At 54.9% G+C, this 25,599-nt stretch overlaps 1 protein-coding gene across 2 annotated transcripts in view; it reads right to left on the bottom strand.

The window, feature by feature from the left end:
* CTBP2 (C-terminal binding protein 2) overlaps positions 1–25,599 on the bottom strand; it is a 107,783-nt gene that overhangs the window by 4,640 nt on the left and 77,544 nt on the right. The window contains exons 1-4 of one of the 2 annotated variants that reach the window (XM_006879871.1): positions 18,230–19,886; positions 4,929–5,083; positions 4,562–4,706; positions 2,510–2,716 (exon numbers count right to left, since the gene is read on the bottom strand). In XM_006879871.1, the coding sequence (XP_006879933.1) occupies positions 2,510–2,716; positions 4,562–4,706; positions 4,929–5,083; positions 18,230–19,886 (2,164 nt within the window). Of the gene's footprint in view, positions 1–2,509; positions 2,717–4,561; positions 4,707–4,928; positions 5,084–18,229; positions 19,887–25,599 lie in introns of those variants that run through there. The other variant, XM_006879872.1, reaches the window with a different exon arrangement.

The raw sequence follows: 25,599 nt of genomic DNA, 5'->3' as shown, positions 1-25,599 counted from the left end.
TTGCCAGAGGCCATGAGTTCGAAACCGGGACATGGTGTGTCTGCACAAGACCAGGACCTGGCTGTCAGCCCTCTCCTGTACAGTCAGATCCCCAACTTGGCTTTCTACGTAGGAACGCCACTTCTGCGTGACCCTCGGAACTGAACAGCGAGGAACGCAGCCTGCTTGCCAGCCCGGTGTGCCCTCGGTGACACTGGGTCAGACTTCTGGCTGCGGCATCCCGGCCAGAGGAGGACATCACTCCAGGGAAAGGCCATTCTCAGTGTGCTGCACTAGCCCCAGCCCGTGGTGGGCACAGGTTAAATAGGCACTGCAAGGCAGGACACCCAGCTCCCATGTTCCTCGGCGGCACCCCAGGCCTTGGGAAGTCAGTGGCTGGAGTGACGTGGACTGAGCTGTACTCGAAGTGTCCAGAACCCACTGTCAGACAGTGCAGTGGGGAGGCAGTGACTTCCCAAGGACACAGGGTCTCTCCTCTTCTGCTCCAGGGCCACCTAATCAGGTAGGACTGAGACAGTCGCTGTGGTACAGAAGCCAAGGTTTAGTCAGACCATCGTGACCACGGGGGACAGCTGCGGGGCAGTAAGTTACTTCACTGTCACCACCACTGGTGCCAGCTGTGAGGCACACTGGGTCAGGAGGAGCGGGAACACTGGCGGCTCCCTCATTCCCCACCTTGTTTCGACCTGGGGTGAAAAGCCCCAGCTTGTGGCTGCTGGGAGCCTCTACTCCACACCAGGCCCATCACAGCTGCTGGCCTTGGCCCTGAGAGCGTCAGCGTCGGAACGCGGCTCCTGAGCGCACTGTGGCGCTGGCCCTGCTCGTCCTCTCCTCCAGGTCTCATTTCTCCTCAGTTCAACCTGGACCATCAGGTTACCCAATGAACTGGTGAAACACCAATGACTTCACCCTGTTTCTGATTTCACCGAAAACCAGTTTGCAGGGGACTGCACTGTTTGGACCAGTAAGACTCTATTTTCCTCCCCGCTCAGCAGCTCCAAACCTGGAAGCTCCCCATGGCCAGAGCCCCACACCATGCCCAGCCCTGGTCGGGGCAAAGCTCAGGTCTCTCCACTGATGGCCACTGCCTCATGGGGGCCTCTCAGCCAAGTCTGTCCCCAACAGTCACACGGCAGAAGTGGTGGAGACACCGGGCCCAGGAAGAATGCCTGATCACACAGAAAGGTCTGGAAACTGCATGACCAGTGGCAAAGGCAAAAACAGGACTCCCACAAGTACTTCAGCTGAAATGCCCCCCTACCGTGTGGGGATCCACAGACCACGTGGGGCTCAGGAGGGCTTAGGGACTCATGAGGAGTCTGTCTGAGCCACAGCAAGGCTCTCGGGCCACCCACCCAGTGGCCCCACGGCAGGTCCACATTACACCTGCCCCTTTGAAGCTGGGCCATGAGACCCACCTGAGAGGACCAGGGATCTGACAGGTCATCCCCAGCTGCCTAGGCAGTAGCAAAGCTGTGATTATCATCTTGTGACCCCCCCATCGACAACGATGTGTACTATACACACTGCTGCAGTGTGCGGTTCATTATATGTAAAGATCAAAAAGGATTAGACTTTGATTAGAACTGACTGACAGCAGAATCAAGGCAAGGGAACCGTGTCCTAAGTGGAGGACAACCTCTAAGTTTGAAAACCAAATCCACCAGTTTCTCAACAGGGAGCAGGGAGTCTGGGCCGCTGACGGCTCGAGCGGCTGCCCAGTGGGGTGAGTGCGTGTGCCCTCCTGATAAGCCCCAGCTCCAAGCAGGGACAGAGCCAAGGCGGCAGGGTGGCCCTTCTAAAGTGCCCATCCCGCCTGTTATCTGGATCCACCGGAGCTAAGAGCCTGGGCCACTGCTCGTCCATCAGGTGGACTGCTGGAGACACTCGCAATGCCCAATGGCTGCAGCGGTGGCCACGAGCGCACTAACAGCTGTAAGAACAGAGCAGGCCTGGGAGCATCTTGTTCTGCAGGTCGGCGAGGTCAGAGCCCATAGTAAACACTCAAAAGCTGTGAGGCAGCGTGGGTACAGATGGTTCTGGAAGCCAGGCCCAGGACTGTTCATGTTAAGTACCACTGAGTGGAGTACGACTCCGCCTGACCCTTTGACCACCACATCTGAACTCTGTCCTATCATGCACCATCCTCCTCATCCTCAGCACTCCCCCTAAGTCCTGAGATGGTCACAGCACCCGGCCCTGTTCCCAGTGGACAAACAGGCAATCGGGGAGGACCAGTTGTTTGTTGTGGGCTGGGATCACATTGTCCCCAAGCTCAGCCCCTCTCCTGCTGTCATAAGGCAGAGACACTGTGTCTGCCAGCCCATCACACCGTGGGCTCAGGTAACTTGGAGGAGGCTGGCCTGGTCACTGGCTTCAGATCCTTTGGTGAAGTCCTCCATCACCCAACCTGGTCAAGCGCTGCCCGTGCCCCAGTCCCTGCTCGCATGTCTAGTGAGGTGGTGCTGGGCAGGGGGAAACCTGCAGCTGAGGTGGACAGACCACATACCGAAGCCGATGAGGCCCAGCGTCTCCCCGCGGATGCGGGCGGCCCCCGAGGCCACCTCCCGGATCTGCTCCACGCTCTGCACCCGCGTGCCCTCACGCAGCGCCTGGTACAGCCATGTGTTCCTCCGATACAGGTTGAGGATGTGGCAGATGGTCGAGTCGGCTGTCTCCTCCACTGCTGCCGAGGGGATGTTGCACACAGCAATCCCTGAAAGACAGAGTCACGGTCAAGGCCCCGATTAGCAGGAGAGCCCTGAGTCGCCAGGGCTGAGGGCAGCTCTGGGAGTCAGAGCAGGAACAGGCTGCCAGTGTCTGGGCAGCAAGGTGGAGAGGGGCCTGCAGTGTGGTCCCCAGATCCTGCAAGAAGCTGGGCCGGGCAGCACCTCGCTTGCTCTGAAGCTCTGTCCCTGGGATGCAAATGGCTTATGGGGTCGGTGGCCATCAAAGGCTGGAGGTTCAAGTCCAGGCTGTCTTGCTTAGCAAAGACTGACCTTCAAAACCCAGCCACTGAAAACCTCAGGGTGCAGTCTGTATGCGGGGTCGCCAGGAGTGGGCACTGGTCAGTTGGTACCTGATGGGCCTGGGCTCTGACAACCAGCCACTTTCTACCCTTCTGACCGTTCAGGCCAGATGAGGGCTCCAGGGCCACTGCCCACCCACAGTGACCAGATCCTTGTTCTGTTCTAACAAAGCCTCTCCTGTGTCACCTGCCTCAGGACCACCGAGGGGGATAGGTCAGGGCACTGGAGCCCAGTTCTAGGGGTTGATGGGAAATCACCTGTCTTATCACAGATAAGCCCATTTGCTGGGCGACCTACTACCCTCACCCAGGTGAGTCAGCACAGACAAGGGCTGTGACCCGAGGCACCAGGGCAAATACGTGGACTAACGCTGTGTCCGTGATACTCACCTGTGGAAAGGGCCCTTCAAGGGCTCAGCAAACGTCTCCTCAGGTGGGAGCATGAATCCCACCCGTCACCATCCTCAGCTAGAAGCCCAGGGACCTGCTGTCCTAGGAGGCCAGGGCCTCTCTGTCCCCAGCAAGTCCCCCGAGAGCCACTCTGGCCATGAGCGCCCTGACCCGAGCTGCCTGGGAGGGAGGAGTGGGGCAGCCATGCAGCTCTGTGAGGGGCGATTCCCTGTGAAGGCAGGCCCTGTGGAGGGAGCCCACACCCTCTCTCTCTGCAAACTCAACTTTCATTTCCACAAGAGCACAAAAAGAACATTGTGCTCCAGCAAAAGATATTCTTATTTGTGGAATATAAAATGGAAACTTTTAGTTTATATCATTGCCAGCTTGCCAAGCATGGTCCTTCCGAGTTGCTTTGTTGCTACAAAGGGGACTCTTGGTGGCACAGAGCCTGGACCCAAATTGAGCTGGTGACAAGGAGGCCTAGGTCACAGGCTTCTGGACATGGGTGGGCTCCTGGCCATGGTTCCCCCCAGCCCCACACAGCACATGGAACTCTGTGTAACAGCTTCCAGAGACCTGTGAACGTCGTCCCAGACTTCAGAGCCACTTAAGCCAAGCCCTCTAGTTCTGAGAGGCGGTGGGTGGAGTTGAACTGCATGTGTGAACATTCAGGACATGGCCGCCCTTCTCCAACTTTGGTCTCAATTCACCTGGGGGGGGGGTCTGGGGGGCCAGCGATGTGAAAACCCTGGATCTGGTCCACATTTAAGTCTACGTGGCCTGTGAGCTCTGAAGGCAGGGGTGGGACACAACCTGGTTATTGCGGACTCATTGACACTGGGAGGGCCTTTAAGGAGAGCCCTTCGGAAAACAACTCAAGATGGGTTGCATTTTCTCTCCCAGGCCCATGGCATATCAAGCTGGTGGCACGTCAAGCCCATGGCATGTGTACATAAGGGCAAAGAACTCCCAAGTACACGTCCCATGCTTCTGTCCCAGGTCCCAAGCCCACACCACATATGCACTGGAGCTGAGGACGCCCAAGTGTCCCCTGTGACGTAGGCAGCGCCTCCCTCACGCCAACACACACGCGCACTGGAGCAGAGGGGGCCAGAGCAGCTGCCTCCTGGGGACCCTCACCCAGCTCGCCGGCAGCCTTGATGTCGACGTTGTCGTAGCCACTGCCTATCCGGACGATCACTCTCAAGGCCTTGAACTTCTCCAGGTCCTCCCTGGTGAGCGTGATGGTGTGGTACATCATAGCACCAACTGCTTCATTTAGCACCTGGATGGGGAAGCAGACCGTAAGCTCAGAGAGGCCGTTCAGGGCATGGGCACCTGGCCCCAGCCCCAGCCTAGGACAGAGCCCAAGATGTGTCCTCATACTAGTGGCATGAGGGCCATGTGGTCACCTCTGTGAGAGAAGAGACGGAGGGACCAGCCTTGGTGCCGTGAGGGGCAGCCGCGGCAGGGGACAGCTCCTGGCAGGGCTCGGCCCAGTGCTCACCTTCTCGTGGATCTCCTGGGTAGCCTGAGCGTCACAGAAGGCCACAGTGGCCAGGTCCTTCAGGATGGGCATCTCCACGGTACAGTCTCGGCCGTCAAGTAGCGCCACTAGGGGGCGGGGGTGCAGGGGGCCGTTCATGATCTGGGGGCGGATACCTGCAGGAGGGCAGGGGACACGTTGGTGGCGGGAAAACACGGTCCCATCAGCAGCATTTTCCATGTCCGTCTCCTGCCCACTCCAAGCTGTACCCCTTGTCTGCTCAGGACTTGGCCTGGGGGTTTCTAGCTCCTACCACTCTCAGTCCCGTCAGGTCCTTTAGCTGAGATGGGTTCTGGTAGGAGCCCTGGTTCTTTCCCAAGGACACAGCCCTAGGCCCCTGGTGACCTCATAAACTGCCAGGCGATGTATGGCACCAATTTCACCCCCAAGTGGAACTCAGCTTGGAGGAGCAAGAACTTCCAGTGCTGATGCTGCCGCAGGGGCCACCTCAGTCACCATCCTCCCTGGCCAGGCCACCTGCCACTGGACCAAGTCCCATGGGCTGTGTCCTGTCCTCCACGGATCAAGGATGATACCACATCCCACATCCTCCACAGGGTGGGAAGAGGTGCCCAAAGCAGAGACAGTGCCATTGCTGCCCTCAAACACGTCTGAGAACAGATTGTGAGAAAGGGGAGTTAACAGGTGGGGGAGCCCACACCCTGGGGAGGTCCCTGGATGGACGGGCTGTGGGGAGAGGGTGACACAGGTGTCAAGGCTCAAACATACTAGTACAGCTAGCTCAGGGCTGGAGAGAGCCCACTATGTAGACAGTGGACAGTGATGGAGGACAGAGCACAGCATCATGGGCAGAGGGGCTGTGCTGGGGCCAGAGAGCAGGGTCCAGGCAGCCCTGCCCGTGTCTCACAAATGCCCCTTCCCCATCGACTCTGCGCGGACAGCAGGGTGGCACAGTGCCTCCAGCCACACTTGGGGACAGGAGGAACAGCTCAGAGACCATTCCCAAGTGTACATACGGCAACGGCTTTGTGTGGTACCTCTGACCATGGGTCCCGGCTGAGCAAGAGCCATGAGGGACCCTCAGGAGAAGGCCCGACCCCAAAGTGGTACTGGCACTCCATGGCAGGACAGCACAGCACAGCACACGCTTTCAGACACCCAGGACCCCAGGGTGTACCATCTCAGCCAAGCACATGAACCTGTGGTCTCTTCACAGGCTGACCAGCATCTCTGTGTCCTGGGGGCCCTTCCTACTCCATCCCCTCCAGCTTTTCCCACCAAGGCTCCTGGACTGGTCAGGCTGCTGTGTCTCTGAGGTTGGGGGAATGCACTTCTGTGTCTCTCACCAGAAGTCTTGTCCCCTCCTGTAGAAGCTGTCTGGGGCCCTGGAGGGAGGTTTTGTTTTTAGCTGACTGAACCTTAGTGACGTTCGCCTGGGAAATGCCTGGTTCTATAGCACATTTCGCTTCCTTGTCCATCCCAGGGGAGCTGCATTGGGATCTGGGGCCAGAGAACGAGGAGAAAATGAGGGGACGCCACAGCTGCAGTAGGTGAGGACAATCACTTCTTTGGACGTGGAGTTAAGAAAAAGCCTTTGTCCTGGTCTACCAAGAGCCAGCTGGCCAAGGGATGCTGGCCACTGTGGGCCTCCCACAGGCCGCTGTCCCTCTACCCTGGGCAAGGCCTTCACAGCTCAGTTGTCCAGTGTCCTGGGGGTCCTTCAGGCAGATGCCTGGCTGCTCCAGTCAGTTTTCTAGACGAGAAGCTGACGTTCTAACCACCCAGGTGGGGGCAGCTGGCTGAGGTCCTGCTAGTTGACCAGGAAGCCATGAGCTTATAGACCGACTGGAGGAAGCATCTGCCCACTCAGTCTCGCTGTTCCCTCCAGGACCGAGGCAGTGGGGGTCTCGGACCAAGGAGGTCTCCCTCAGTCCACCTGGATATCTGCGTTCAGCCTGGACAGCGTGGAGTGTCACACTGTCCTGTCAGACAGCTGGCCCTGAAGAGCGTGACAGTGGCCATTCCAGATGGCAGGAGGCCAGGGTGCAAGGACAGAGCTGACAAGCAAGTTGCCCATACCTCAACTAAGCATCCGGACGTCACGGCTCCTCCCTCCCCCTCTGCTGCTAAGAGTGGCCGCCCCCCCTTCTCCCTGGGGAGCTGCCTCCGCTGGGGGCAGAGGTTACCTGGGGTGGGGGAGGGGCTGGCAGTAGGTGACGTAAAGGATGACTGCAGAGGCACGACTGGGCCACGATATTCATGTTGCTAACCAAAAGCCTCCACGAGGGCAGCAGCCCGGGTGCAGAGGGCTCTGGAGGGACGGTGGGGCCAGGGAGACAGCGGGGGAGGAAAAACACAAGACATCCGTCCGCAGTGTGATGCCCAGTCTCGTTACCTGGGCAACAAGCTCCAGGTTGCCTAGTGATTGCCTGCCTCTCGCTCGCTCCATGGAGCCCACGCCCTGCCCTCTGCCCGTGGGCTGGGCTCAGGCTGGCAGCTGGGCCTGACAGGAAGTCAGGGGTCCCTGCTGAGGCCACTGCTGGGATTCCCACTGGGAGCCCCTCCCACGGTGGGGCTGCAGTGCTGTGTGGGGTTGCTGGGAGGTGGTACGGCTGCACAGTGGTGGTCCTCACAGTGCTGTGTGGGGTCACAGGGTGGTGAAGGGGTCACAGCGCTGCGTGGGGTCACAGGGTGGTGAAGGGGTCACAGCGCTGTGTGGTAATGGGGGACATGCGACTGTAGGTAGCATTTTCCTCACTCAGAACAGCTCCTTGGGCAACAACACACGGAGGAGCGCCCTACACAGTTCAAGTGTAGGTACAGGCAACAATGCAGGACAGGAAGACCCTGGATGAGATGGACTGACACAGTGACTGGGGTAATAGGGGCAGGTGTGTCAGGGACAGTGAGATTAGCTCAGGACAGGGCAGAGTTCAGAGCTACTGTGCACAGGGTTGCTATGAGTCACAGGTGACTCGACAGCATGTAACGACCATGACAACACCACCACCACCTTAAAGAAATCAGAGCTGCAACACAAACAGGCACAGGCACACCCATGTTACTGCAGCACTATTCACAATAACCAAAGATGGAAACAGCCCAGGTTCCCATAAATGAATGAATGGATGAAGAGCACAACGAAGGTACATTCAACACACTGGATTACAATGCAGCACCGAAGAATAATGAACTAAAACACCCCAAAATGTGGATGAGTCTGGAAGCTGAGTCAAGTACCTCACCTTAGTCACCAACACTACATAAGCCCATTATTGTAATAGCAGGATTGCCAGGGTGGGGGTGGGGGAAGAATGGGAAAAGAATGGATAGAAAATGAACATTGCACTGGAAGGAATGAAAGGAAAACCATTCTGAAAGGAACTGATTAGAAACCAAGTGTATGGCAGTCCATAGTCCTACACGGGGACTGGGGGGGAGAGGGAGGGAGGATGCTTGTATGAAAGAACAAATAATAAAAACCAAAACAAAACGTACACACATACACAACCCCAAAACTCGAGGGGGCAAAGTCATTAAATAAAATTTGTTGTTATGTGCCGTCGAGTCGCTTGCGACTCATAGTGACCCTATGTACAACATCCCTAAACTCCGCTCTGTCCTGTGCCAATCGCACTGTCTCTGACACTCCCATCCCAATTATCCCAGTCACTGAATCAATCCACCTCATAGAGGGCCTTCCTTTCCTGCGCTGTCCCAATTTACTTGGGGGGGGGGGAGAAACCCCAAAGCACAACAAAACGGGTTGTATTATCAGTTAACTGAAAGGTTGGCAGTTTCCTCGCACAAAGACTTACAGCCTCAGAAAGCCAACGGGGTGGCTGTGAGTCAGGACTGTGACAGGAGTGGGCAGGTAGTCTATTACGCGTGTAACAGCATTAGGAAAACGGGCTGAAACATTGTGAGAACTCCCAAAATATGACAGAGACATGAAATGAGCACATCTGTCAGAAAAGTGGCATCAAGATGCTTTCACAAACCTTCTATTTGCAGAAACAGTCTTATCTGGTGCTAAAGGGAGGCAGGTGTGTGTACCCGAAGGAGCCAGGACTGCTTCTCAAGTCCCAACACAGCTTTGGCCGCTGCTTCCAATTCACCAGATGTCACAGGAGTCTTACCCAGTTAGCAGCCTCGAAACATGGCGCCAGGGCGGCCACAGAGAAAACCACCAGACTCTCTGCCCTGGTGCTTGGCACCCACCTCCTATCCACAGCTGGCCAAGGGCAGTGGCCAGAACTCTCCACACTGTGGCCTGTGTTCCAGGTCGATGACAACAGGGGACAATTTCTAGACAATATTCACCAATGCGAGTGTCAGAAGTCCCCGAAGAGGATCCTGGGGACCAAACTTGTCCCCTACTCAGACAGCCAGAAGGAGTCCGAAGGCCTCATGTCACTGAGGGTGGCTTTCCTCAACTGTGCTAGAATGTTTTAACCACAAGTGTATTTACATGTTTCCGGTGTTCCAGGGATTCTGTAGGTAACAGAAGAAACACATGATGACTGGCCACGGCTCAGGGGAGTCAGGAAGGTGCCCCCAGCTCACGTGGGCTGGTAGGGAGTGAGAAAGGCCTCACTCCCAGGAGAGCCCGTGTTCCCATCAAGAAACAACGGCTGCTCTTAAAAGCAAGTGCCTGCAAGCAGGGAGCCTGTGACCACCACTCAGCCCTGACTCTGGGGTGTCACTGAAAGTCACACGCCGTCTCAGGCCATGTGTCGGCAGCAGAGGAGGGGGTTCTCGGTCCATTTTTAGTAGAATAGTACATGTTTCATATTCCCCCCCAGCCAAGCCCCATCACTGAGAGAGTCCTTGAGTGAGAAGGGGACACAGGGAGTAACCATCCCCTCCCTGGGCCCCCACATACCTATTCCCCACAGCAGTGCCTCAGAGTTGCCAGAGATGGACCTCCACGGACCTCAGGATTTTGTCGAAGTTGGAATCTCCAGATGGGACCCTCTCAATGGAAAGTTAGGCTTTAGGCAAGCGGGGGCTTCTAGTACAAGGCCTTTCTGAGTTTTCAGGTTCCAGTGACCGCAAAGTTGTTCTGCCCCACCGCCTTACTTCCCCAGCCTCCTGACGGGGGCCCCACACCAGAGCACTCGGACTGTTTGGGAAGTCTACTGTGGACATCCTGCGTGCCTGTCCCCAGCAGTGGCAGCTACGGGACTGTGGTTCCAGCCCCCACCCTTGAGACTTCCCGAACTCCAGAATCCCCAAGATTCTGGATTCAAAGGCCAGAGCTGGGTCTTCCTGGAATTTGGGGAAATATGTCAGCACTGCTTAAAGTGGTAGAGTCACATGGCCAGCATTTATCATCAGCCTGTTTTCAGCGTCTTACTGTATCAACAAGATGGCTTTGCAATGAACACAGGTGGAAACGTGACTTTGAGTGACTGGATGAGGGAAGGCAAAAGGCCCAAATCCCCTCTCCGTCCAAATCCCACCACCAGCGTGGGAAAAGCAGCTATGCTCGCCCACACCCTTCTCTGCCCATCAAGTCAACTTCACGTGAGGACACTGTCCTGGTCACCAGTGAGGAAATGAGACAGAGGTGAAGTCAATCAGCGCAAGGTCGTGAGTTCAGCACGGAGGCGGGATGTGCACCCAGGTGAGCCTCTACCCATAAGCCACTCCTCCCCTCACCAAGTGGGGCCATACGGTGGGTGGGTAGTTGCAGGACACCAGGTGTGGATATGCCTCATCTAAGCGGACAAGTGACCTTACCTGAATGGGAAAAAGCAGGCCTTGCCCTGGCTGCTCAGAGCACCACTGTGTCCCAGACCCACTATCCAGAACCAGGCCCCGACGCACAGGGCAAACCGAGTGGGTTTCAAGTGGCAGCAGAAATCTCAGCATCCGGAGAGGCACCTTTGTCCTCCAGGGCATCTTCTGAGCCCAGACCCAGACCCAGCTCGATCCATTTCATATCTAAGGTGAGGTGACCAGTGCACAGACTGCTGGGGTCTGCAGAGTCATGGGGTCCAAGGAACCCCAAGTGCAGAACAGATCACAGGCTAGCTGTCCTCAAGGCTGTCTCTGTGCCCATTCTCCAAGCCACTCTCAGATGTCCTTAGCTACCCAGGGCCCAGGACACAGCCATGGGCTGAACACAGGGACATTAGGCGATCCAGGCCTTCATTCTGCCTGCTACAGCCTAGTGGTTAGAAGCTGCCTGCAATTCCAAAGGCAGTCGGCTTGAATCCACCAGCTGCTCCAGGGCAGAAGGAAGGGCCATCTCCTTCCATGTGATATCTCCTGCTATCTCTGAAAACACGTTGGAGGGTCAGCTCCAATTCAACAGCACACAACCACAAAATGTTGCCACAGGCCCACCCTCCTGGAAGCCACTGTGTCCTGGCTTCTGCAAGTGGCCATAATCTCCCAGGAATTATGCTGGGTCCTCGCTCCGGGGTAGTGCTGGGCTCAGGCAAGGAGGGAAGCCCCAGGACCGCTGGACCCTCACAGCTGCCAGCTCCACAGCCCTGACCACAGAGAAGGGCACAGCCACGTCCTTCCTAACATAGCTGGAGGGATTCCCAGGGTGCCACACCTCCTCAAAGGACAGAGTGAGAAGGAAGGAGGGCCATTACCGACCCCCGTTCCTAGAAAAGCAAGCGGTATGCACGGTGTTTGTCGGTCACCATATGTCCATTTCCCGGGATTTCATTTAGGCGACAGGAAAGAAACTGTGCTACATCCGTTCACAATGCTCCCGTTCCTGTGACGCCTGAAATAGCTCCCCAGACTGCATCCAGGAGTACCTCTGGTCACTTGGAAACCCGCGCTGGTTCTTTAGGCGGTGGACGAGAAGACAGCAAGGGGAGACCACTGCTGTAGGCGGGCATACCCCCAACAGAGGGGACCAGTCACTACTGTCCCCCCATGAGGCCCCGCCCAGCAGTGACACAACCACTAACAGTTGCTCAAAGGACCAACAATCTGAGGCTCCCTGTCCGTGCGCAGCGTCCTGGGGGATCCCAGCGAGAGCGGCCTGGACCCCAACCCCCCACCCTCTGCAGACACTGTGGGGCTGTACCTGCGCCGGGCGCTCCCTCGGGGACCGCGGGCCACAGCTCCCTCTCCAATGCGCGTGCACGGGGACCAGCCTCAGGGCCCTCCATGAAGGGGCGCGAGCCACGCGTGCAGGCTACGGGGGGGTTCTTCTGAGCATTTCTTAAGTTCTAAAAATGTGCCCATGGCAACAACAGAAGGGGATGTTTGAGAAAAATAAAATGAAATAAAGATGAGAAGAAAGGCTGCCAGAGGAACTGGCGCGCGATGCTGCACGCCCACGCCCGGCGTGTGCCCGTTGGCGGGTGGCGCGCACGCCCAGTGCGTGCCTGGTGGGGTGGCACGCATGCTGGCATGTGGAGTGCGCACACTTGGTGTATGCCTGGCAGGAACACAGGAGGTCCCCAACCTATGTGTGGCCCTGTCCCCCACCGTTGCCTGGATTGCTTACAGGCCATCTGCTGTCTTTGGACATCTGGGTCTGTGGACAAGTGGGATGTGAATCCCATTCTAGGCCATGTGGCTCAGGTGGAGCCACCACCCTTCCACCAGAGGAGGCCTGTCTGTTGATACCACACTGAACAGGTTCCAGGAGAGCCTACAGATTAAGATGGACAAGGAAGAAAGGCCTGGCAATCTACTTCTGAAAAATCAGTCTTGGAAAAAAAAGAGTCATAATGGTCACACCGGCAACTGATGGCAGAGACATTACAGGACCAGGCAGCGTTTCAATCCTTGTGCTCCAGATAGTATGTGAGTCAGGGTTGACCTGTTGACAGCTCAGGTCTCTCCACCTTGTCAGTATCCTTCAGCACTGCCAAAACATTTACCGGCTTGGTCAGGGCTCCCCTGCAGTACTCATGGACAAAGGGACAAGACAAGACATACACAGGGGCAGCCGGGCCAGATGCCCCATATCAGCCTAGACTCAGGGCTCACTCAAATGCCCAGCAGTATGCCCGCGCCTGTGCCTGGAACCCGGGCGACCCTGTGCTCATTTCTCCCACATCCTGCTGGTTCCAAACAAACTGCCAGCTCTTCTGTGTTCTAGCCACATGGGCCCTGCTCAGGTGAGCAAACCTGCCACTCTGCACATGTCCACAGGACTGATGGAGCTTAGATTCGAACGCATGCAAAGGGTGGGACACAATATGCACCAGAGGCACACAGAAACTCTACAATCATCCCTACACAAAAATCAACTCGGAACGGATCAGACCACACGCGTGCAAAGCAACAAACAAAACATTCGCATAAATCTTTAGGACCCTGGTGTGACGAGAGCTTGTCATAAAGACACCAAAAGACTGGGAGACAGAAGAGAGAAACTAGGTATCACTGAAGTGTGTAACGTTCATTTTTTAAATTTTTTGTTTGTTTGTTTGTTTTATGATTTTGTGTGTGTACCATCAAATCAGATCTGACTGGTACAGGAGGAGATTGCGCCCCCTTCTCCGGCAGAGCATCTGGTGGATTCCAACCGTCTATCTCTGGGATTGCAGTGCAGCTTCTTGCCACTAGGCCACCAGAGCTCCCCATAACATTCATGTTTTAAAGGACAGAATTGGGAGTAATAATTACCCAAAGACTGGGAGACAGTGGCAGCCCACCTAGAAGTATCGCAGGTTCGACCCCAGATCACTGTAAAAATAACCTTCACAGGAGAACACTGCAACTTGTTCCCTAGTGTGTGCAGAGGTTGTTTCCATTATACCAGTCTTCTAAGTGTGCATGGTGGCAGGTGACAGAGAAATGCAGGAAGCAGGTACTGTGGAAATATGGTGAACGTAGATTTAGATTTTCTGAATGCAGGGGTTGCCACAAACCTCTAATATGTAAAATCAAACCAGAAAAAGCCCTCATAGGCCAGATGCTCTGCTGGAGAAGGAGGGACAATTTTCTCCTGTACCAGTCAGATCCAATTTGACAGTACACATACACAAAATAATAAAAAACATCCCCCCGTCCCCCCGCAAAAACAACAACAACAACAACAACAACAAAAAACAAAACACCCCTCGTAGTACAAACAAACTTAGTATCTTCAAGGTACCAAAAACTCGGGTCTATTTCTGCAAATCACAGATCTGATATAAAAAACCAGGAAGTCTTAGGGAGCTCTGGTGGCCTAGTAGCAAGAAGCTGCACTGTAATCTCAGAGGTGCATGGTTCAAATCCACCAGATGCTCTGCTGGAGAAGGAGGGGCAATCTCCTCCTGTACCAGTCAGATCTGATTTGACTGTACACATGAAAAACAAAACAAAACAACCAAAAAACCCCAAAACCAAAACAAAACAAAAAACACACCAGGAAGTCTTCATAACTGCGATGCCAAGACCCAAGGTGAGTAGAAGACTTTCAAGGACTCATGCCCAGCGGATGACTGGAACCTGTCCATCTAGTGTGGAGAGGAGCAAGCGTCACTTCAGAAGCAGAGCGAGGTGGTGAGGGTCCCATGCTGACTCAGCAAGACAGAAGAGTTTCCCCTAATGCCCAGCTCAAGCGCCATGACTCGGGTACTTATGTTGAGTTCTGCAGACTTCCAACCGTCCTCTGGAGACTGAGAAAGTGCCGTCTGCAGTAGGGGGCCCCTGTCTCTCCTAACAATTTGTTGTTGTTGTTGTTAAGTGCTGTCGAGTCAGAGGTGACTCATAACGACCCTGTGAACCAAAGTCCTGGACACCTCCTGTATAGCTTTCATCCTTTCTCCAGGTTCATAGGGTTTCCGGAGGCAAGCTATTACGGAAGTGGACGCCACTTCTTCCAAGCTTGTTTTAATCGGGGAGCTTCACCAAACACTGTCCACCATGGGTGACCATTAACACATTTGACTCATCGGTGTCACAGTGTTCGACTTCACAGCAACCACGAGTTACCTCTGTACGGCAAGTGGACAGACCAGGGTTACATGACCTAGAAGAATGTTTCATCAAAAACAATTAAAAGCAGGCCTGAGGGCCGTGGAGTAGAGTCACCCACCTTTGGCTGGGGAGCATGGCCTCTGAAAACCCACGGGAGGGTCAGCTGTGAGTTGGTTCCCATTGGATGGTACAAACCCAAAAAATGAAACTTCCTAACAATTTAGGGAAACTATTATTTAGAAAGGACAAGCACTGGACGATGACCATGGTCCCGCTGCTTGGTAAGAAGGCTCTGCCGGCTCGAGCCCCTGATGACAGGGTGAGGCCACCGCCAGTCAGCACAGTGACGCCTCCTCCCCGGACTGTGGCCTGATGTGGAGCCCCCAGATGGCTGCTGCTCCGAGGAAGTGGGCCACCCTGGGGTCTCTACAGAAAGTTGACCATGGGCCTTTGCTCTCTTTTCGTGGGAAGCCACCATCGACATGATCAGAGCCCCCAGCGCAGAGCGATCCAATTACCTAACATCATAACCAGGCGGTTAGAATAAACGGCAAACCCCACTTGCAACATCTCTCGTAGGGGCACAGGGTAGCCCCCCAAATGCCATTTCCTCCCCACCAGGTGGAAGTACTGAGCATGGGCAGACAGAGAGATGGCCATCTTGCTGCGGAGTGCCCAGTCGGCTCTATGGAGCGTTTATGGAACACACACAGTACTTCCCTGGAGGAAGGACTCGGGCCCTGTGCGTCCTCTGTTCTGCCGGACCTGCCTTCCAGAGGCCCCGGCATGGCACCCACCATTCCCCACTGTGGGGTGAGCATTGAGATGACACACAGAAAGGCACGAGGGTGGCAACTGCCGCCGCAGGACAGGCTCCCAATGGAGAACACGCTTGCTGGCAGACGCGACTCCACAGCCGTCCTTGGCACTGGCTTCCAGCCATACAGCAAAGCAAGCTCAACCTCGTTGGTCGGCAAAACAGCGCTAGGACTCATCCTCCACATGGCTTAAATCCCACCCCTCACCTCACACCTAAGTCACAACACGCCTGTCAGCGGGCGGTGGAAAACAAATAGTGAAAAAGGAGGAATGTCGCCGTCCCCCCAACACCACCTTCCCCGACTTCAGCAGGAGATAAGCTTTTCTGTGATTATGACCAAACCCTCCGGTTGCTTAGCAACACATAATTAAGGAATATGTTTTCAGATCCGCTTTGCAAGCTTGGTCATTATCAGATGAAATTACTGGAGCAACAAATGTCATCGCCATGCAAATGAGTTTGCCTGCAAAGGAGGAATGTTTGACTCACGAGGGAGAAGTCGGGGGGCCCCGCAGAAAACCTGCCCTGCTGTACGCTGATTACAGACCATCCTCAAAGAAATCGTATGGTCTTTAAAAAAAAAACAAAAAAAACAAACAAACAAAAAAAAAAACAACACAAAACAAAAAACCCCATGCATAAGAATCAGAGTTTAGATGGCAGGAAAATCCTCAGCTCACCACCCCTTTGGAAAGAAGAGGTGAGTCCATGGAGGTCAGCCTTGGAAAGACACACTGACATTTCAGTCTATTGGTAAAATCCCCCAGTGTCCCTGCCATAATCTTACAGCACAACTGAACGCGTTGCCAAGAGTGGACCATCTTCCTCCCAACATCCCACTCAGAAGAACAGCCAGTAGGGTGGCATTCAGAAGGGTGAATAGCTCACTGCATGATTCTTAACCTCACCATTAACAGGTATATAACATTGGCTATGCAACAACAACAAAACCAAAACAAACCCAGATCAAAGCAACACAACCAAAACATACCAAACACCCCCTCACTTACAAAGGATTATCTGGGGCCGCAAAGAGGAAGAAAGCAAGTTTGAAAGGAGAAAACCATTACATTTTAAATTTTTAGTAACGACTCCAGAGTAGATAAAAACAAGTCAGTTTGGGCTGTGAGGAGGCTGTTGCTCCAGTTTTCCACGACCACGGAGGGCGGGCTGTGAACAACACCAACTAGACCTACATCTTTGCTCCACTTGGAAAGATACATCCCTCTTGCAGCCACGCAGAATTCCCAACTGTAGTTTCCAACGAGAGGCTAAGCCTGTTTTTGAAACATGGCGTTCAGAGGGATTCCAACATCTTGTGTTGTTGCACACACACGTATGGAAAGTGCACACCGTGTTCCCTCAGCGATCATCTCGGCCTGTTACTGCGTGTGGATGCACTCACACACACAATTTACAGAGGCGTTTCGGAAACCTGTCCTGTTTTTCCAAGGCCACCCCAGGAAGGTGAAGGACAGAAAACATCACCCTCCCAAGCTGAGAGCATCTGTGTGTCCCAACTTCCCTGTTCCCCTCTGCAATGCAGCCCTGTCTCAGCACTCCTGACAGGAAGAGTAGGCCGAGGATGCTCCTTCCACCCCTGAGAACCGTTCCACCCATCCACCTGGAACCTGCTTCAGCATTTCCCCTTTCTGGGTGGGGTGTATGTGCATGTGAAGGTATGTTTGTGGTCCTCTGACTCTGGGTGACACGTAATGTGTTGGGGAGAGAGGTGCTCGCATGTACAACGTGCTAGGTACATGGTGTTTTGTGGTGGTGCTGGGCCTGTTTGCTAGGTCTTAGAAGTTTACAGGTTGTACGTACGTTGTGTTACATTGTGTTTCATGTGTAACGGGTAGGATACTGCTGTGTAGAAACATGTGGTAAGTAGGGGTCCATGTTCCTGTATGGTGTGTGAAATCTGTGGGGGTGGGTCCGGCAGATGAAAGGATAATCTGTGTGTTTGCCATGTGTAAGGTTGAGTCTATCACCTGTGTGGGGATGCTAGGTGATGTGTGTATAACAACCTGAAGGGGAGGAATGGATACGGAAGGTATGATTTGTGTGCATTGTGTTATACTGTGTGTATGGTGATGGGTCTGGTGGGTGTGGGATGCAGAAGAGTGTGTTGTTATGCTGTATGTATGACATGTACAGTACAGGTGTGTGCATTTGTATGATCAGTGTTGTACTTAGGGGTATGTAATGGGTATTGTATACGGTGTGTTATGTCGTGTGTGGGAATGTACACACACTTATGGCAGCTGTGTGTAGGATGGTGTGTGCTGTAAGGGTCTATGTGTACGTTATGATCAGTATTTATCTGCCCTACACGTATAGAGGGTGGTGTTCTGGCGTGTAGGAGTGTTTACACATGGGTGGTAGACGTTGTGTGCTGTGAGTAAGGGTCTGTGTGTGTATGTGGTGTACATGATGGGTGTTGAGTGTATGTGCGTGTTTGCCTGCAGTACCCCACCAGGCTGGTTTAGATGGATTTACACACCTCCTAGGACCACCTTCTCCACAGCCAAACTCTCTCTTGGCCCCACCCTCCCTTGGCCCCGCCCAGCCCCGGAAGGGGCATTACTTGGTTCAGGGCCGAGCATGGTGGAGACGATGATGGGCGCGCCTGTCCGCCGGGCCACCTTCTGGTAGGGCGCATGCGGCGTGTGCAGGCTGTGGCTGGGGGGTGCCTCCAGGGGGCCCCCGGGCTTGCGCAAGAGCTGGGGGCTGCCATGGGGGCTGGGCAGAGGGGATGCGGCCGCACTGCGCTCGCGTTTCATCAGCTCCATGGGCACGGTGTACGCGGTGGAGTAGGCGGTCCTGGGGCCCTGGTGAAAGGGGCTGGCCGGGCCTGGGTTAGTCAAGGCCATCCCCGCCTGTTGGGGGTACGAGGGCCCCAGCCGTGCTGTGAGGGCGCAAGGGGTGGGAGAACTGTATCCAGAGTTGGTGGGGAGATGGGGTGTCTGGACGCCCACCCCAGGGGCAGAGTAGGTGGCTGCCGTCTCCAGGAGGTGCTGGGATGGTGCACTCGAGGGGCGTCGGGCCAGGTCTGCAACTCGCGGGGAAGCCACCTGCAGGGGCCCCAGGGGCTGAGGCTGCGGGGTGCCAGCACCGAGGTCTGCGCGCAGCGGCTCCTGGCGGTGGTTGAAGCTGCTGGAGCGCACACGGGGCAGGGCGCCCGCCCGCTCCTGGCGCCACAGCTGCGCTTCTGCCCGGCAGCTGCTGGCCAGCCGGCTGAGGACGCGCGCCTGGCCCAGGTTGGGCGCCACGGCCTTGATGTCTGCATCCTCCAGCGTGGCCAGGACAGCGGGGCAGTCGAAGCCTTGCTGCAGGAGAGCGGCCAGCGTGCCCTCTGCCAGGCCCTCGGCGCGCAGCAGGGCCAGGAACTCAGGCTGGATGCTCCTCCTGGGGCTGGGCCCCGGGAACGGGGGCAGGGCCGCATCACAGTTGTCAGAAGTCATCTTAGGGTGACAGCTTTCCCGCGAGGGGCCAAAGGTGTGAACGGGACCACTGGGGGTTGTTCCTGAGCCGCCGTTGGTGGGAGCAGCTGTTCCAGGGTCCACCACCAGGCATGCTGGGGCTGCCTGCCGGGCCAGGCCCGGGTCCCCAGATCGATCCCCAACTTCGTTGTAGACCTGGCTGGTGGGGTAGGCGCCTGCCTCTGCCCCATACCTGGCCTCGGGGAGCTCTGCTCCAAAGCGCCGGGCAGTCGTGGTCCTGCTCTGTGTCCATGGCCCTGGGGACATCACCTTCCCACCAAGCTCCCGGAACAAGTGACCTGCGTCCTGCAGGAAAGGGCTGGACACTTGATCCCAAGCCACTCGGCTGCCCAGCACCCCGTAACTGGGCATCGGCCGGCTCACCCCAGGGTCCCGGAAGTAGGGAGGCTCTCTGGGCACCTGGGCAGCCACAGATGGATCGCCGAAGTAGTCCCGAGGTGGCACGGCGGGCCGGGTGGCCATCACCGCCTGCCTGCTGTCGTAGAAGGTGAAGTCGGGGACCGAGCCCTTCCGACCCAGGGCGCCCGAGCTGGCCTCCCGGTACAGGTAGGGCTCCCGGGCCGGCGCACCCCTCACCCTGGGGTCTGGCTCATACCAGGCGCCTTCGGGCCCGGGTGTCAGTGAGCCTCGACGGCCCGGGGGCCTGGGCTCCTCGACACCCCCCCAGGGACCCTCGTACCACCCGGCAGCGTCCCAGCTCTGAGAACGGCCGATGTTCAAAGGCCTGCTTGGAACCGGCATTGGAAACGGACGTGCGCCAGGCGGAGAGGCAGCCTCTGTCTTAGTCTTCAGTTACAGCCATCCAAAAGCCCCGCAGAGCTGGGGGGCAGGGGGCACAGGGCAGGGGCCACCGGCTGGTGTCCTCTTTCAGCGGGCAGCCTTAATTATTAATGGTCTGAAACCTTAGTAGACGCGTGCTGACAGGCCTTGTTCCTCACGGCGGCCGGAAGGCTCTGCTGGGCGGCTCAGTCCCCAGATGGGGTGCCTACACCGGGCTCCCCCTTCCTGCCCAGCCGCCTCACATGGACCTGGCGCTGGGCGTGCGGATTAGGAGCTAAATAAAGCCACCAAAGCTTTTGTCCATGTGACAGGGTGCCAGGCTGATAGAATGCCCCTGCCTGCTCCATACAGGTCTCCTGATTTGCACCCTCCTGGATTCCTTCTCCCCACAGCTGCAGCTCCCTAGGCCCCCACCCCCAGGTATTTCAGGACAAGCCCCCCAACCCCCCACCAGGCTATGACAGCAGGGAAGGAGATGCAGCCCCCGCCAGGTCCATCCTAATCCACCTTGATGAAACATTAATCCACGGCACACAGCAAGCAAATGAAATACGACAGGCAGACTAAACAGGAACCATCCGGACCGGCTTCCAGGGTGTCCAGAGACATGGGCTCCACGAGGGGTATCAGCCACAGGTTCCTGCCATTAGTGACCATGATAGTGACCGTGGCCTGGAAGTAGCCTCGCCACCTCATTCAAGTCAAGCGTGTGGCAGAGGGAGGCGGGGACTGGAGGCTCTAATCCCGGCTTTATCAATCTTAGATGGCAGGAGGGGTCACAGGAAGATGGGAAGCTCAGGACTAAACCTCACATCAGGCAGCAACAGCAACGCAGGGGGAGGGAGGGGCTGCCGGATGTCCAGCTGTCACCGTATTTGGGGATGAGAGAGGACCCAGCAGGCCCAGCCTGGCTTCGATGGTGCAGGTGAACTTGCACATTCACATGGGCTAAGCTTCAACACACCGTCCAGCAGATCAGAGCCAAAGCATGCAAGGAAAAAGCAGTTATCCTAGCAAGAAACGCCCACAGGACATGCAGACAGCTCCTTAGGCTCACAGAACATTCCAGAGAAGTGCTGGCATGGAGGACCACACCCCCAGGGTGAAGCAGCAACAACGGAAATGAAGGAACATTAGTAATCAGATCCTAGACACATCACGTGAGTGGAGGGAACACTTAATAAAGAAAAACTTGCTTTTTGGTCATCTTTCCAATTATAAGGACTATAAAGTAGTTTCTAAACGGAAATCACAAAATAAAATATGCATTCAAAAACTTAATAACACACCACACCAGTAATCAGGACACTATGAATATATTGTCCTGCACAAAGATACTGTCATTTAAAGGACTGTAATATGCATCCTTGCAGCTATTCAATCAGAATGTCTAAACTCGCAACTCTCAATAGAAGAGATTCACCTGGACCCTTTGCCTAGAAAAATACTGGTCATTAAATACGAAATCAAAGAGGGAGGAAAGTGAGCCCGATTGTTATCAGGAACTGGAGTGACAGAGCCGCTGATGATACGACACATGGACTGTGTCCCCATCTTCTCTGTGTCCAGCTCCTACAGAGTAAAGGCGGAGAACAAGCTGTTTTAAAACACGTCCTCGTCTCAGCACTACTCAGGACAAGACGAGGCCACTTCACTCTCCCCTACAGTGAAGAGAGGAAGCAATGGCACCTGGCTAATCCTCCAGGACCAAGGCCTGAGAAGCACAGGAGGTCGGGCCCTTGCTGGGTGAAGGCACACCCATGGCTTCTCAGCACCCACACCTCACGCTTCGCCTCTGCTGTCGTCAGCTCCAAGTCCCACCTGCACTTGCCTGGTGCCATGACGGCGAAGGGAACACTTCCAGGATATACCACTGTTTTTCTGAGATTTTCCAAACACTGCCATGCCAGTTCTGTCATCTACCCAAGACAGTAGCATTAAAACGACGGTGCCAGTTCCTTTTCCTGCCTTTTCTGTTTTTAAACGATGAGGATGATGATATTAAAGCTTGAAAATTAAAACCTACTACTACAACGATGTCAGTGTGGGGACTAAGGCGTGCCTGATCCAGGCCATGGTCTTTGCAATTACTTTCTATGCTTTAGAGAGATGGACAGTGACTAGGGATGAGAGAAGAATTGATGCCTTTGAGCTGTGGTGCTGGAGAAGAGTATTGAATATACCATGGACTGCTAAGAAAACAAACAGGTTCACCCCGGAGAGGGTTAAACCAGGGTGCTCCTTGGAGGCAAGGATTCTTAAGCTTCATCTGACATACTTTGGACATGTTGCAAGGAGGGACCAGTTCTTGGAGAGGGACACCATGCTTGGGAGAGTGGAGGGACAGCGCAGGAGAGGAAGACCCTCGAAGAGATGGATTCAGTCAGCGACCAGGGGTGTAATGGGAGTAGGCTATCAGAGATAACAGGGTTGGCTCAGCATAGAGCAGGGTTCAGAGCTGTTGTATATAGGGTCACTGTGAATCACAGGTGACTTGACGGCACATAACAACAACTGTTATGAGATGTGAATTCATGGAAAACTTGGAGAACATGCTCTATCCCACAGAACTGCAAAGGCTGTTATGCTTATGGAAGCAGACAACCACGTGTGTCTTCCACGGTGCGCTCAATCTCCGACTCTCTGCTAACAGGTTAGTGCCTAACCACTGCACCACAGGGACACCTTAAAGGAACAAACACAAACCCCAGGAACCTGCAGACCTGCCCGCATCCAAAGGAAGATGCCCCACATGCAGAGAAACCTACCGGAGGGTGGAGGTCACTGTAAGGCAGATCTACCTGGACACCAACAGCACTAGGACAGTTGGAAATATTGTTAAGAATTAGCAAAATGGATCTGACAGGCTTGGCCAGTGCGGGATCGCCACACCCTTCAGTTGTGAAAACAGTCTGTGAGGTGCAGTCAGAACGTGCTGGGGGCCGAAGGAAGGGTCACCTGTCTGACGGCCCGTCTACTGGTGGCTGAGGGTATGCCAGGTACCTCGAGTCATGCCACAGCACAGCTGTCCTCCTGGCCTATGGCCCTCCTCATCCCCTTCCTCGGCCACCACCAGACCCCGCCCGCTGCACAGTGAAGTCCTGTGGCCGATCCTCTGTGCCTGCTGCTCCCCAGAAGGGGAAGCTCTGAGGCCACTGCGTCCCCGTCACAGTGCCTCCCCGGGGATACCGCTGAGGTTAGTGGGTTACACACTGCCTTCCGGCTGAGACGGACCAGAAATAGACTGAAGCCATGACCACTTCCTGCGGGCACAGGCCTGCTGCATTTCTGTAAAGTCAGGGTTCTGGGTGGATGTGATGGCCTTCCCCCACAGGCTCCCCACATCATTTACTCAGTTCCCCCAACTCAGAGCAGAGCCAACTTCATATCTGGAACCTGGCAAGCAGTCTCCTGGGGGCCACCTTCAACGACGTGTGTCCAAAGTGTAAATAATCTGGACATCACGTTCCATCTTCAGGAGTGGACCAGCGGTGGACACTCCCAGATTCTAGCTGTGGCCATTAACCACTCCCAGCAGAGCTTGTGAAGCATCCCCACTGGGAGCATCTGCCAAACCCACTCTCTGCGGACCAGCTGCACAGGGAGGGTCCCAACCCTCGGTGAGAGGTGACGGAGCCCCTCGACGTGAAAAGAGGCTACGGCTAAGCTCAGGACAGAATTTCTTCAAGACACTATGAGTGGAGCTCTGCTTGCTTGGTGGTAACGTGCTGCACTGTCAACCTAAAGGTACACGGTTCAGATCCACCAGCTGCTCTACTGGAGAAGGATGAGCAAGCTCCTCACGTGATATTTACCGCCTTTGAAAAATGTGCTGGACGCCTGGGGGTCAGTTCTGACTTGCTGGTACACAACAACAACAACAACAACAACATTAAATCTTTTACCATGAGGCTCGCTGTGAGGGGTGGCTACCCCCGTGGGACCCGGGCAAGCTGTGGACACCCATGGCTTTCACTTTCAACAATGGGGAAAATTCACCTCTACCTCGGAAGGCTGTCTGGGGATGGAGAAAACTCAGCTATGCCAGAGGATGTTACATTTCCTCAAACCTTCCCAACCTGGCACTCCTTCCCCAAAATCCAAGCACCACACATGTCTGGTAGTTCCGAGTCCTCTCCACGATGTCATCCCTCTGTCCACTGTCACACCACTGAGGTCAGGAATCTTCCAGAACTTTGTTCCTCTCTCTTTGGTTGTAATACCCTAATTGTGACAAGGATCCAGCTCCGAGAACCCTGCTCTACAAATCCTTCCCCATCTGCCCTCTCTCACCTCTTCCCTGCTCCAGAGAGATTTGTCATCTACTACGGAAAGAACACTATGGAACAATCCAGCACAGACCCAAAGGAGGCAAGAGCAGGGCCCACGACCTGCACGCACTCAATGCAACTCCCAGCTCTGTGTTCACCGCAGCACTCTATGTAACAGCCACGAGACGTGGCAACAAGCGGCATCTCCTAACAGATGAACGAAGCAACACGTGGATGATGGAGCACTCCTGGGTCCTCAGAGAAATGAAAATCCGCTCCGTGCACCCAACAAGCATGAATCTGAGAAGAGGATGCTGGAAGGAGGCCCCTTCAGAGCCAGAAGCATAGGAGATGATTGGTGGTCGTGGTGAGGACTCAGGAATGGATGGTTTGGTGGACCAAACCTCTCAGAAACAGGTCTCCAGCCCTGTTCTATGAGCAGGTTCTAAGAAGGCGGGAAAGCCAGAGGCATCTGCAGTGCAAGTCCTCGTGTTTTGGTGACAATAAATCTAGTATTGCTGATTTGATTTCAACTCAGTGACTCTTGTAGGGCAGTGCAGCACTGCCTTTCAAGGCTTCTGAGACTCTAGTATTTATGGAAGCAATCAGCCTCATTTTTTTCTTCAGGGAGCAGGCTGGGTATCGAATCCCTGATCCCAGGGTTCTGACCAACATCCACCACCAGCATTCAGCTGAGGGGCCTTGTTGCTGTGGAGCTGACTATGATTAACAGTAACCTTGTGAGTAACAGGTCCTGAACGCTGTCCTCTCATGGACCACCATGTGATCTCCAGCTCGAGCCCACTAATACTGTCACTGTGTCAGTCTACCTTGTTCAAAGTCATCTTCTCGTTCTCGGACTTCCCTTTTCTCCAAGGACTGGTCCCTCCCGATACGATGCTCAAAGTGTATCAGAAGAAATGTCACCATTCTTGACAGTAAGGAACATTCTGGTTGCATTTCCTCTAAGACAGACAGACCTGTTTGCCTTTTGGTAGTCCATGGGGTATTCAGTATTCTTTTCCAGCATTAAGATTCCAAGGCATGGACTCTTGTCATGTTTATTCACTGTCCAACCTTTAGATGCACAGAAAGCAAATGAAAAGGCCAGGGCTTGGGTCAGGTGCGCCTGTCTTTAGACTGACACCACAGCTCTTTAGCACTCTGGCGAGGTCCCTGACAGTGGGTCTTCCTACTGCAACCCGTCCTTTGATTTCTTGACTTCTAATTAAAACAGAGAGAGATTCTGGCTTCAACTGGGTCAATCAGATTCCCTCTCTTGATAATCTGACAGATTAAAAAATCCCTGTGGTTGACCCTACAGAACTTTGCTATAGACACAGATAAAAACCTTCCTGTTTACAGCAACCATGCTCCTTAACTGCTGTGTCGTGGACACTGTT

The sequence above is a fragment of the Elephantulus edwardii genome, unplaced genomic scaffold (genome assembly GCF_000299155.1).
Source record: "Elephantulus edwardii isolate Elephantulus edwardi_28Jun2011 unplaced genomic scaffold, EleEdw1.0 scaffold00006, whole genome shotgun sequence".
Taxonomy (NCBI): domain Eukaryota; kingdom Metazoa; phylum Chordata; class Mammalia; order Macroscelidea; family Macroscelididae; genus Elephantulus; species Elephantulus edwardii.
This window is presented reverse-complemented; position numbering and strand designations above follow the sequence as displayed.